The sequence below is a fragment of the Bombina bombina genome, chromosome 10 (genome assembly GCF_027579735.1).
Source record: "Bombina bombina isolate aBomBom1 chromosome 10, aBomBom1.pri, whole genome shotgun sequence".
NCBI lineage: Eukaryota > Metazoa > Chordata > Amphibia > Anura > Bombinatoridae > Bombina > Bombina bombina.
In genome coordinates this window covers 26,744,974-26,758,328 of record NC_069508.1, presented here as the reverse complement: position 1 = coordinate 26,758,328, position 13,355 = coordinate 26,744,974, and the positions used below count along the sequence as shown (strand labels likewise).

The 13,355-nt window shown below is 36.5% G+C and overlaps 1 protein-coding gene across 2 annotated transcripts in view; it reads left to right on the top strand.

The window, feature by feature from the left end:
• COL24A1 (collagen type XXIV alpha 1 chain) overlaps positions 1-13,355 on the top strand; it is a 416,052-nt gene that overhangs the window by 65,750 nt on the left and 336,947 nt on the right. For both annotated transcript variants that reach the window (XM_053693893.1, XM_053693894.1), the window contains exons 4-5: positions 7,833-7,886; positions 12,386-12,439. In XM_053693893.1, the coding sequence (XP_053549868.1) occupies positions 7,833-7,886; positions 12,386-12,439 (108 nt within the window). The remainder of the gene's footprint in view (positions 1-7,832; positions 7,887-12,385; positions 12,440-13,355) is intronic.

The window sequence follows — 13,355 nt, the reverse complement described above, 5'->3', positions numbered from 1 at the left end:
CAATATGAAAGAAATTAATTTATCAGATAAGTTCTTACATAAATTATGTTTTCTTTCATGTAATTGGCAAGAGTCCATGAGCTAGTGACGTATGGGATAGCAAATACCCAAGATGTGGAACTCCACGCAAGAGTCACTAGAGAGGGAGGGATAAAAATAAAGACAGCCAATTCTGCTGAAAAAAGAATACACAACCCAAATCAAAAAGTTTTAATCTTATAATGAAAAAAACTGAAATTATAAGCAGAAGAATCAAACTGAAACAGCTGTCTGAAGAACTTTTCTACCAAAAGAAAAGAAAACATCAAAATGGTAGAATTTAGTAAAAGTATGCAAAGAAGACCAAGTTGCTGCTTTGCAAATCTGATCAACAGTAGCTTCATTCTTAAAAGCCCAGGAAGTAGAAACTGACCTAGTAGAATGAGCCGTAATCCTCTGAGGCGGGGATTTACCCGACTCCAAATAAGCATGATGAATCAAAAGCTTTAACCAAGACGCCAAAGAAATGGCAGAAGCCTTCTGACCTTTCCTAGAACCAGAAAAGATAACAAATAGACTAGAAGTCTTTCTGAAATCTTTAGTAGCTTCAACATAATATGTCAAAGCTCTAACCACGTCCAAAGAATGTAAAGATCTTTCCAAAGAATTCTTAGGATTAGGACACAACGAAGGGACAACAATTTCTCTACTAATGTTGTTGGAATTCACAACTTTAGGTAAAAATTTAAAAGAAGTCCGCAAAACCGCCTTATCCTGATGAAAAATCAGAAAAGGAGACTTACAGGAAAGAGCAGATAATTCAGAAACTCTTCTAGCAGAAGAGATGGCCAAAAGAAACAATACTTTCCAAGAAAGTAATTTAATGTCCAGAGAATGCATAGGCTCAAACGGAGGAGCCTGTAAAGCCCTCAAAACCAAATTAAGACTCCAAGGAGGAGAAATTGGCTTAATGACAGGCTTGATACGAACCAAAGCCTGTACAAAACAATGAATTTCAGGAAGATTAGCAATTTTTCTGTGAAACCGAACAGAAAGAGCAGAGATTTGTCCTTTCAAGGAACTTGCAGACAAACCCTTATCCAAACCATCCTGAAGAAACTGTAAAATACTAGGAATTCTAAAAGAATGCCAAGAAAATTTATGAGAACACCATGAAATGTAAGTCTTCCAAACTCGGTAATAAATCTTTCTAGACACTGATTTGCGAGCCTGCAAAATAGTATTAATCACTGAGTCAGAGAAACCTCTATGACTAAACACTAAACGTTCAATCTCCATACCTTCAAATTTAATGATTTGAGATCCTGATGGAAAAATGGACCTTGAGATAGAAGGTCTGGCCTTAACGGAAGTGGCCAAGGTTGGCAACTGGACATCCGAACAAGATCCGCATACCAAAACTTGTGTGGCCATGCTGAAGCCACTAGCAGTACAAATGAACGCTCCATTATGATTTGGAAATCACTCTTGGAAGAAGAACTAGAGGCGGAAAGAGATAAGCAGGTTGATAATTCCAAGGAAGTGACAACGCATCCACTGCTTCCGCCTGAGGATCCCTGGACCTGGACAGATGAGAAGCCATCAGATCTATTTCTGGAAGCCCCCACATCTGAACAATCTGAAGAAACACATCTGGGTGAAGAGACCATTCTCCCAGATGTAAAGTCTGGCGACTGTGATAATCCGCTTCCCAATTGTCTATACCTGGGATATGGACCGCAGAGATTAGACAAGAGCTGGATTCCGCCCATGCAAGTATCCGAGATACTTCTTTCATAGCTTGAGGACTGTAAGTCCCACCTTGATGATTGACATATGCCACGGTTGTGACATTGTCTGTCTGAAAACAAATAAACGATTCTCTCTTCAGAAGAGGCCAAAACTGAAGAGCTCTGAGAATCGCATGGAGTTCCAAAATATTGATTGGTAATCTCACCTCTTGAGATTTCCAAACCCCCTGCGCTGTCAGAGATCCCCAGACAGCTCCCCAACCTGAAAGACTTGCATCTGTTGAAATCACAGCCTAGGTTGGCCCCCTGAACCAAATGGTGGTGATCTAACCACCAAGTCAGAGATAGTCGAATATTGGGATTTAAGGATATTAATTGTGATATCTTTGTATAATCCCTGCACCATTGGTTCAGCATACAAAGCTGAAGAGGTCTCATGTGAAAACGAGCAAAGGGGATCGCGTCCGATGCTGCAGTCATGAGACCTAAAACCTCCATGCACATAGCTACTGAAGGGAATGACTGAGACTGAAGGTTCTGACAGGCTGAAACCAATTTCAGATGTCTTTTGTCTGTTAGAGACAAAGTCATGGATACTGAATCTATTTGGAATCCTAAAAAGGTTACCCTTGTCTGAGGAATCAAGGAACTTTTGGTAAATTGATCCTCCAACCATGTCTTTGAATAAACAACACTAGTTGATTGGTGTGAGATTCTGCAGAATGTAAAGACTGAGCAAGTACCAAGATATCGTCCAAATAAGGAAACACCGCAATACCCCGCTCTCTGATTACAGAAAGAAGGGCACCTAGAACCTTTGAAAAGATCATTGGAGCTGTTGCTAGGCCAAAAGGAAGAGCAACAAATTGTTAATGCTTGTCTAGAAAAAAGAATCTCAGGAACTGCTAATGATCTGGATGAATCGGAATATGAAGATATGCATCCTGTAAGTCTATTGTGGACATATAATGCCCTTGCTGAACAAAAGGCAGAATAGTCCTTATAGTCACCATTTTGAATGTAGGTATTCTTACATAACGATTCAAAATTTTTAGATCCAGAACTGGTCTGAAAGAATTCTCTTTCTTTGGAACAATGAACAGATTTGAATAAAACCCCAGACCCCGTTCCAGATATGGAACTGGCACAATTACCCTGGATAACTCCAGGTCTGAAACACACTTCAGGAAAGCCTGAGCCTTTACTGGGTTCACTGGAATGCGTGAGAGAAAGAAACTTCTCACAGGCGGTCTTATCTTGAAACCTATTCTGTACCCTTGAGAAACGATGTTCTGAATCCAATGATTTTGGATTGAATTGATCCAAACATCTTTGAAAAATTTTAGTCTGCCCCCTACCAGCTGCGCTGGAATGAGGGCCGCAGCTTCATGCGGACTTGGGGGCTGATTTTGATTTTCTAAAAGGCTTGGATTTATTCCAGACTGGAGAAGGCTTCCAATTGGAAACCGTTCCTTTAGGGGAAGGGTGAGGTTTCTGTTCCTTATTCTGACGAAAGGAACAAAAACGGTTAGCAGCCCTAAATTTACCCTTAGATTTTTTATCCTGAGGCAAAAAGGCTCCCTTCCCCCCAGTGACAGTTGGAATTATAGAATCCAACTGAGGACCAAATAATTTATTACCTTGGAAAGATAGAGATAGCAACGTTGACTTAGAAGTCATATCCGCATTCCAAGATTTAAGCCATAAAGCTCTTCTAGCTAAAATAGCTAAAGACATATACCTTACATCAATTCTAATGATATAAAAAAATGGCATCACAAATGAAATTATTAGCATGTTGAATTAGCTTAACAATGCTATACACATTAGGATCTGGTACTTGTTGCGCTAAAGTTTCCAACCAAAAAGTTGAAGCTGTAGCAACATCAGCCAAAGAAATAGCAGGCCTAAGAAGATGACCTGAACATAAATAAGCCTTCCTTAGATAAGATTCAAGCTTCCTATCTAAAGGATCTTTAAAAGAAGTACTATCTGCCGTAGGAATAGTAGTACGCTTAGCAAGAGTAGAGATAGCCCCATCAACTTTGAGGATCTTTTCCCAAAACTCCAATCTATCAGTCGGCAAAGGGTACAGTCTCTTAAACCTTGAAGAAGGAGTAAATGAAATACCCAGACTATTCCATTCCCTAGAAATTACCTCTGAAATAGCATCAGGAACTGGAAAATCCTCTGGAATAACTACATGAGGTTTAAAAACCGAATTTAAACGTTTACTGGTGTTAATATCAAGAGGACTAGTATCCTCCATATCTAATGCAATCAACACCTCTTTTAATAAAGAACGAATATACTCCATTTTAAATAAATATGAAGTTTTGTCAGTGTCAATATCTGAGGCAGAAACTTCTGAACCAAATAGATCCTCATCAGAGATAGATAAATCAGAATGCTGTCGGTCATTTAAAAATTCATCAAATTTATGAGAAGTTTTAAAAGACCTTTTACGTTTATTAGAAGGTGGTATAACAGACAGGGCCTTCTGAATAGAATTAGAAACAAATTCTCTCACATTAACAGGAATATCCTGAACATTAGATGTTGAAGGAACAACATCAGGTAATGGACTACTACTAATGGAAATATTGTCTGCTTTAGAAACTTTATCATGACAACAAACACAAAATACAGCCGGAGGAACAGTTACCACAAGTTTACAACAAATGCACTTAGCTTTGGTAGAACCGACATCAGGCAGCAGCATTCCAGAAGTAGATTCTGATACAGGGTCAGATTGGGACATCTTGCAATATGTAATAGAAAAAACAACATGTAAAGCAAAATTATCAATTTCCTTATATGACAGTTTCAGGAATGGGAAAAAATGCAAAAAGAATAAGCCTCTGGAAACCAGAAGCAAAAATACATGAAGACTTAAATAATGTCAAAAGTCTGGCGCCAAGTATGACGCCCACAACTGACAAAATATTTTTTGCCGCCAAAAACGTCTGCAACAAACACGAGCGTCATAGATGACACAACTACGTGAAAATTCTCGGTGCCAAGTAAGACGCCGGAAATAACGAAAATATGTCAACAAATGTAATTCTCGTGCCAAAAAAGTCTTGCGCCAAAAATGACGCAATAAATTATAGCATTTTGCGCACCCGCGAGCTTAACAGCCCGCAATTTAGAAAAAAAGTAAATTTGAAAAATTTCAGGTAAGAATTTTTTTTTTATATGTGCATTTCCCAAAATGAAACTGACAGTCTGTAAAAAAGGAAATATACTGATAAACCTGAATCATGGCAAATATAAGTACAAACATTATATTTAGAACTTTATATTTAAAGTGCCAAACCATAGCTAAGAGTGTCTTAATAAAGGAAAACATACTTACCAAAAGACACTCATCTACATAAAGTAGATAGCCAAACCAGTACTGAAACGAGAATCAGCAGAGGTAATGGTATATAAGAGTATATCCTCGATCTGAAAAGGGAGGTAGAAGATGAATCTCTACGACCGATAACAGAGAACCTATGAAATAGATCCCCGTTAGGATGACCATTGCATTCAATAGGTAATACTCCCTTCACATCCCTCTGTCATTCACTGCACTCTGAGAGGAACTGGGCTTCAGCATGCTGAGAAGCGCATATCAACGTAGAAATCTAGCACAAACTTACTTCACCACCTCCATAGGAGGCAAAGTTTGTAAAACTGAATTGTGGGTGTGGTGGGGGCTGTATTTATAGGCATTTTGAGGTTTGGGAAACTTTGCCCCTCCTGGTAGGAATGTATATCCCATACGTCACTAGCTCATGGACTCTTGCCAATTACATGAAAGAAATAATAACTGCACTGTGTAAATAGTAACTGCACCATATAAATAATAACTGCACCATATAAATAATAACTGCATTGTGTAAATAATAACTGCACCATGTAAATAATAACTGCACTGTGTAAATAGTAACTGCACCATATAAATAGTAACTGCACTGTATAAATAGTAACTGCACCATATAAATAATAACTGCACTGTATAAATAGTAACTGCACCATATAAATAATAACTGCACTGTATAAATAGTAACTGAACCATATAAATAATAACTGCACTGTGTAAATAGTAACTGCACCATATATAAATAATAACTGCACTGTGTAAATAGTAACTGCAAAATATAAATAATAACTGCACCATATTAATAATAACTGCATCATGTAAATAGTAACTGCACCATATAAATAATAACTGCACCATATAAATAATAACTGCACTGTGTAAATAGTAGCTGCACCATATAAATAATAACTGCATCATATAAATAATAACTGCACTGTATAAATAGTAACTGCCCCATGTAAATAATAACTGCACTGTATAAATAGTAACTGCACCATATAAATAATAACTGCACTGTATAAATAGTAACTGCACCATATAAATAATAACTGCACTGTATAAATAGTAACTGCACCATATAAATAATAACTGCACTGTATAAATAGTAACTGCACCATATAAAAAATAACTGCACTGTATAAATAGTAACTGCACCATATAAATAATAACTGCACTGTGTAAATAGTAACTGCACCATATAAATAATAACTGCATCATGTAAATAATAACTGCACCATGTAAATAATAACTGCACTGTGTAAATAGTAACTGCACATATAAATAATAACTGCACTGTATAAATAGTAACTGCATCATGTAAATAATAACTATAAACTATAAAATAGCTATAAAATGTATACACAACTGAAAAGGTCAAACTTAGACTTTCATGATTCAGATAGAGCATAAAACTTTACAATGAACTTTTATTATCAAATTTACTTTGCTTTTGTAGTATCCTTTGTTGAAAAGCACTGCACTACTTGGAGTCGATTGGTGGGTACACAAATATGCCTCTTGTCTTTGGCTCACCATATGTGTTCAACTATCTCCCAGCAGGGCATTGCTGATCTGAAGTTGATTTTTACTATATGTTTAATATTTTTGCAGTTATATGTAAGCTTTAGTGCAGTACAGTGCTCTAAAACAAAGGGGTAGATTTATAAAGGGTCGAGTGGACATAATTCGCTGTAGCAAATCATGTCCGCTCGACCTCGCAAAATGCCAACAGCATACACTGTCAGCATTTAATATTGCACAAGCATTTCTTGTGAAATGCTTGTGCAATACCGTCCCTTGCAGGGGCCGTCAATCATCCCAATCGTATCGTATTGGGATGATTTCAGTCTGCCACCTAAAAGGTGGCAGAGAAATTAAGGAGCAGCGGTCTTACGACTGCTGTTCTTTACTTACGTTTCAGGTGGACCAGAAATTATGGGGCGCCGATGTGGCATTCGCCGCTTGTTAAATCGACCCCAAAGTATTTTGTAAGTGCTGCAGAATCTGCGCTCTACAAATACATAATAATATTATTAATAATAATAATAAACTATGTCCCTTTAAATATGTAAATAAAGAATGTTCATTTATGACTGCAGATAAGAGTTTAGAAGTTTAAAAAATACTCAATAGAAATGATTGAAAATTACAAGAAATTCTAATTGATCTTGTCACAAATGAATTTATCAGTTTAAAACCTGCATTTATATTTTGCTTTGGTGTTGTTAGTCTATGAAAACTCATTCTATGTCTCAAAGCTTCTGTGTGTTAACCAAATGTCCTGTTATATTGTTTACTTAGTTAAAAGATTGTAATATAAAAAAAAAGCCCAACCTGTTTAGTGTTTTGCATATAAATGTTACTGAATTGGTTTATAAACAATTTGCTGAAAATTGTATTATTTATTTATGTTTGAAAATGTTATGCTCTCTATATTCAACCTTCCATTTAAAATGTCTTGTTTTTCAAATTGACATAAACATTTATTTTACTGAAAATGTATTTTACTATTTTTGTTACCTCTATATCTTATCCTGTCTGGAACATTTTCAGCTGAAATAGAGCATTGAAAGCTTAGTCCCCTGTGATTTTAAGTGCAGGGTTATAAGGTGTTGGTAATTGATAGTTTGGGATTTAGCAGCTAAGACACTAAAGCTTAGTCATAGAAAGGCTTGCAGTAAAATACTTCTGTGCAGAAATTGTCTTAACTGCATTGTTTTGTCTCTCTAAAGGGTCCTCCAGGTCCTCCAGGTTTGGCAGGTCCCCCGGGAAAAAGAGGTCCAAGGGTGAGTATTTGGCATATCACTTGCACAATCTGCTTAAACATTCACAGTCTGATAACTGAGTGGATTTACTTTTGTTGTTTTAGTTTATAAACAAATATAAAAATAGAAAGAGATTGAATTCTGATTTATTAAACAGTAAAAGCAAAAAGGTTGTTTAATTTGACGTAACAACAAGTTTTAGAGATGTCTTGCAAGACGATGTTCTCTCAGTGTGCTGTTTGCCAGTTTTGTAGCTACTTTCAAAATAATTCTTAAGTGATCTCATCAATTCACTGGAGTCTGAGGTCATATTTTGTTGAATAAAGCTTTTTATAGTAGAAGAAAAAGGAAGGCATGACTTGCATTTGATTACAAACAGTTAAATGCTTGGTTAAATCTCAGTGTTGCTTTGAATGCATTGAGCTCTGTCATTTTCAGACCAGCCAGTTTTAAAAATGATTTTATACTGTGATCTCATTTAAATATTTGATGATGTCATAGAAAGCACAGCCACAAAAGTTAGCTACTTTAGTGTAAAAATTGGTTCAATTCTTATCATTTGTATTGGAGTCTTAGCACAAGATTTCCAAAAGAGGTCTAAATTATTAATTGAATTGATTGAGTTTTAATTATGAAAGATAATAATTAATTTTTGTCATTTTACAAAATATTTTAATTTTGCCTTTATCAACTTACCTGACTTATAAAATATAGGGAATCTGCAAGTATCTGTAAGGTTATTTAAATATGACAATAACATTTTGTTGCTTTTATGTGACATAAGTGTTATATATGAAACATTTAAAGTTGTTAAATAATTCTGATTCTAAATCACAAGCAAAAATGTTTTGCACAATTAGATTTTTTCAATTTAAAGTGTGATTTTTTGTGTGATTCTTATTGTGATTTGGAGATCTGACAGCTCTGCAATTTGTTAAAAAACAATAAAGCTTTATTTATAAGACAATTTCTAATTTGGAATTTTGGGTTATTTAAGTAGAGGCAGTAACATTCAAACTCTGCCAGTTGTCTGTTTGAGATTACACATAATTTATGCATTTGCCAGGGAAGAGTAGTGACTGCAAGTCAACCACTCATTTCTGATGTTGTCTTTTTTTAGATCTATTCTGCCAAACATAGCTAGAGGCAAGAAGGAAACAAGGATTTGTTTAAAGTTTGTTGTGCAATTATAATGCAAAGCAGCTCATTGGTATAGAATGAGGCCAAAAGTATGCAGTATTACCAATTTCTCTTGTCGCTAGTATGACATTTAATATACACTGAGCTACAAATGCACAGCTTAAAAAAGAATTGTTTTGCAAATCATTTAAATAAATAATGTGACTTTATAATAAAGTATCAAGCAGAACTAGAGTTACGCTAATAAGAGACTAACACTGTATACACAATACTGTAGCTTATGTGCTTACGTACATGGGTGCACTATAAATTTAATGTGGAACATTCTGTTAATTTTATTTTCTATTTAACACTTTTGCTTCCAGAGAGGGCTTCAATGTTTTGCCCTTCAGGGAATATTATTTTCCCCTATATTAACATGTCAGCATTACAGGGAAAGTTTGAAGGGAAAATCTGAGGCAAAAATTGACATGAGATAACGTAGGGCATGTAGGTTTTGCATTATTGCCCTGAGTAGTTAAAGGCACACAAGACATTTTTATCTTTATTATTCAGACAGAACATGTATATTTAAACATCTTTCTAATTTTCTTCTGTTATCAAAAACTTGGGGGCTGATTTAACATTCGCTGTAGCGGATCATGTCTGCCGCACATCGATAAATGCCGACAGCATACGCTGTTAGCATTTATCATTCCACAAGCATTTCTAGTGAAATGCTTGTGCAATGCTGCCCCTGCACATTCAAGGTCAATCAGATGCTAGCAGGGGGTGTCAATCATCCCGATCGTATCCGATCCTGATCGTATCATCAGAGGTGGTAGACAAGCTTCTTAAATTATGTTTCCGGCGAGCCTGAAGGCTCACGCGGAAACTTCTGCATTCGCAGCATAATAAATCGGCTCCTTGGTGTTTCCTGGCTGCAGTGGGGGTGGGATAACACTATACAGGGAGGACTGATCACAGTTGGGGGCACATTGGGGCAGCCATTATTCTGGAGTGCTAGTGCCCCCTGCTCCCCTATAGATGCCTATGGCAGACAGCAAGATAGAGTTTTCAAATGATGCCAGTCCTGTAATATAGAGAATGGTTGGGGTGTTTATAATACTTAAAGGGACTAGCAGTATAACTACACACAATTCAATTATTTTTTTCCAGTGCCTGCAGCTCTCTTTAGAGAGCTTATTTTATTTTAATCCTTTACCAGTGCTGGTTAGTGAGGCTCCACATCTTCACACTGGGAGCCGCCATCTTGGAGCTTTATTATTCTCGTGCCGTGTGACAGATGTGATGCACATTCACAGATCACTGACATTGTCTTTTTGATTTGTTGTATCATGCACTTCTTTTAAGTGTGCACAATACATAGCAGGAGCTGTATATTGTTTCAGCAGCTGCACAGCTCTATGTTATTCCCGAGCTACTATTTATATTTGTTATAAAGTCGACAACGGCACTGATTTGTCGATGTGCACTGATTCTGTCCCAGGATGCAACAGTCTGTGGCTCCGCGAGGCCAGGCCCTGAATGAAGGTGCTGAACTTCACCAATAAGCAGCTGTAATGTGTTAAAATAAGGCTCAGAAGATTGCAGCAGTCATAGGAAAAAAAAACAATATCCTGCTACTCTAGGTGCACCCAGCAGTTTAAAACGACACTAAAGTCAAAATGAAACTTTCATGATTCAGATAGAGCACTCAATTTTAAACAACTTTTCCCTTCGATTAGTTAAATGTGCACAGTCTTTTTATATGCACACTTTGTGAGGCACCAGCACCTACTGAGCATGTGCAAGACTCACAGGATATAGTACATGCATTTTGTGATTGGCTGATGGCTGTCACATGATACATTAGAAAGGAAAACGTAACTAACGTTGACAATTGTCAGAAAAAAAAACTACTACTCATTTGAAATTCAAACTAAGGGGTAGATTTATTAAAAAGCGAGCGGACACAATACGCTGTAGCGAATCATGTCCGCTTAACCTTGTTAAAGCATACGCTGTCGGCATTTAACATTGCACAAGCATTTTTGGTGAACTGCTTGTGCAATGCCGCCCCTTGCTCACTGGCAGCCAATCATCCCAATCGTATTGGATCGGGTTGATTTCAGTCGAACACCTAAAAAGTTTTATGACCGCTGCTTCTTAACTTCCATTTCTGGTGGACCTGAAACGATGGGGCTGTGAAGGGGCTGCTTAATTAATGGACCCCTAAGTGTTTTTGCATTAATTATGCAATTATACTGTGTTTAGTGGTCATTTAATGTCCCTTTAAACCATGCTCTTTACCTGTCTTGTTTAGTAACAAATCTTTGGATTAGCCACAGAGGTTTCAGTCTAGGGCTGGATCATTCATTTGGTTAAGTGGATTGTCTTAACTCAGAGGGGGCATGTCAAGTATCCATGTATATAAAAAAAGGAAATATCGGAGAGGGGTTATAGTTGGAATTGATTTACTGTCAGGCGCAAAACTCAGATGGTCTGAGGCTGGAGCTTGGGTAGTTCCTGGTGAAGGAGCAGAAGTGAAAGCTGTAGTAGTGATCACTGTTGCAGGGTCTGAAGACTTATGTATTTAGTTATTGCGCTGCCCTAGGCACAAAACAATAGCATTTTTACCTATTATATTTATCCAAGCCAGATGCCAGGGATGCACAGAGAGGTTATGTACCCTCATTAGGCATTCCGGGATAATTTATTTGCATTAAAATTAGTAAATAAAACATCTCAAGAGCATAAGGAAGTAATAGAGGTAATTCATTGAAAATTAGTTTCAGATAAATAATTAGTCAAGGGAAAAAAATCATTTAATCTAATATTCACTCAATAAGTCATTTGGAATGTTAACAAAAATACACTCACCTACTATTTCCTGAGGGGGACATTGTCAAGGCAGCAGAGGAGCAGATGGACAGCAGGTTAAACTTAAATTAGAGTTAAAGAAGTAGCTAGTGCTATTGCTACAAGCCAGAAGCAACATCGTTTTTTAATGGGTTTAGGATTGGCAAAGAACAAAAGTGAAGCTGATATAACTATTGGGTGACAGAGGAATTAATTATCTAGCAAGGATCATTATTAAATAGCTTAATAGTTTAATAAGGGCTTACAGTATTTCTGATGAATACATGAAATAGGGCAAAATATGCTGCCTCTTAAATATTGCTGCCCTAGGCACAGGCCTGGAGTAGGTGGATCTAGTGCCAACTAGCTAAAAAAGGGCATCCAAGTGCCAAAAATATTGATGGTGGGTGAGAAAAAAAAAATCATGTGATATTGAAAACTTATACTTTGACTACATTAAACATTGTATTTAAAGTTTAAAATCCATTTAAAATAAAAATTGTTCTGTTTCAATTTAAAAATGAGTCTTTGTTTTTCAGGGAATGCCAGGCCCTCATGGGAACCCTGGTTTACCTGGCCCGCCTGGTCCCAAGGTAAGTCAGCAGCACTATATTTTATATGAATTGGGGGATCATGTTGGAATGAAATCACTCTTGATATAAAATGATAAATGGTTCAAACATACTTACCTTCTGAATCATGACTTGATGTATCTGTGCTTTAGGGGTCTGTAGTGTATCTGATGATATTAAATTAATAAAAGCAGAATTCATTCCAAAAATATGTCATTGGATTTTCTAGAACCTTGCCAAGTCAAAAAAATATGACACTGGTTAAAATTTTCAAGAAGCCCCAAGGTCTAAAATTTTGGAAGAAGACCATAGTATCTTGCTTTATATATTTGAAGCCTACTGTGTAAACTCTACATGTTTTGCCTAAATAAAATATTAATCAATACAGTATTTCAGGTGTTGTGACATAATCTAGTAAAACTGCGGAGAGTAAAGATTTATAAAATACAAGTTTGCAATAAAATAATACATCTGGGTCATAACAATCGTGTTAAAGCATAGAAAAACAGAAGTGCTCAGTCAGATTGGAACAAACGTAGCTTAGTAATGGGTAACAAACCTTTTTGGAGCCCCCCCTCAAAAAAACTGGTGATATTCATGTGGAAAAAAAAACTTACTTGACCATGGTACCTTTAAAATAATTTTTTAAATTAAAGGATATTAAAGGAACAGTAAAGTCAACATTAAACTTTTATGATTCAGATAGAACACACAATTTAAAAAAAAACTTTTTTTGTAACTATCATTAAGTTTGCTTAGTTCTCTTGGTATCCTTTGTTGAAAATCATACCTAGTTAAGCTCAGGGACAGCAATACACTACTGGGAGCTAAATGGTAATTAGTGGCTGATATGCCTCTTGTCGTTGGCTCACCTGATGTGTTCAGCTAGCTCCCAGTAGTGTATTGCTGCTCCTTCAACAAAGGACGCCGAGTTTTT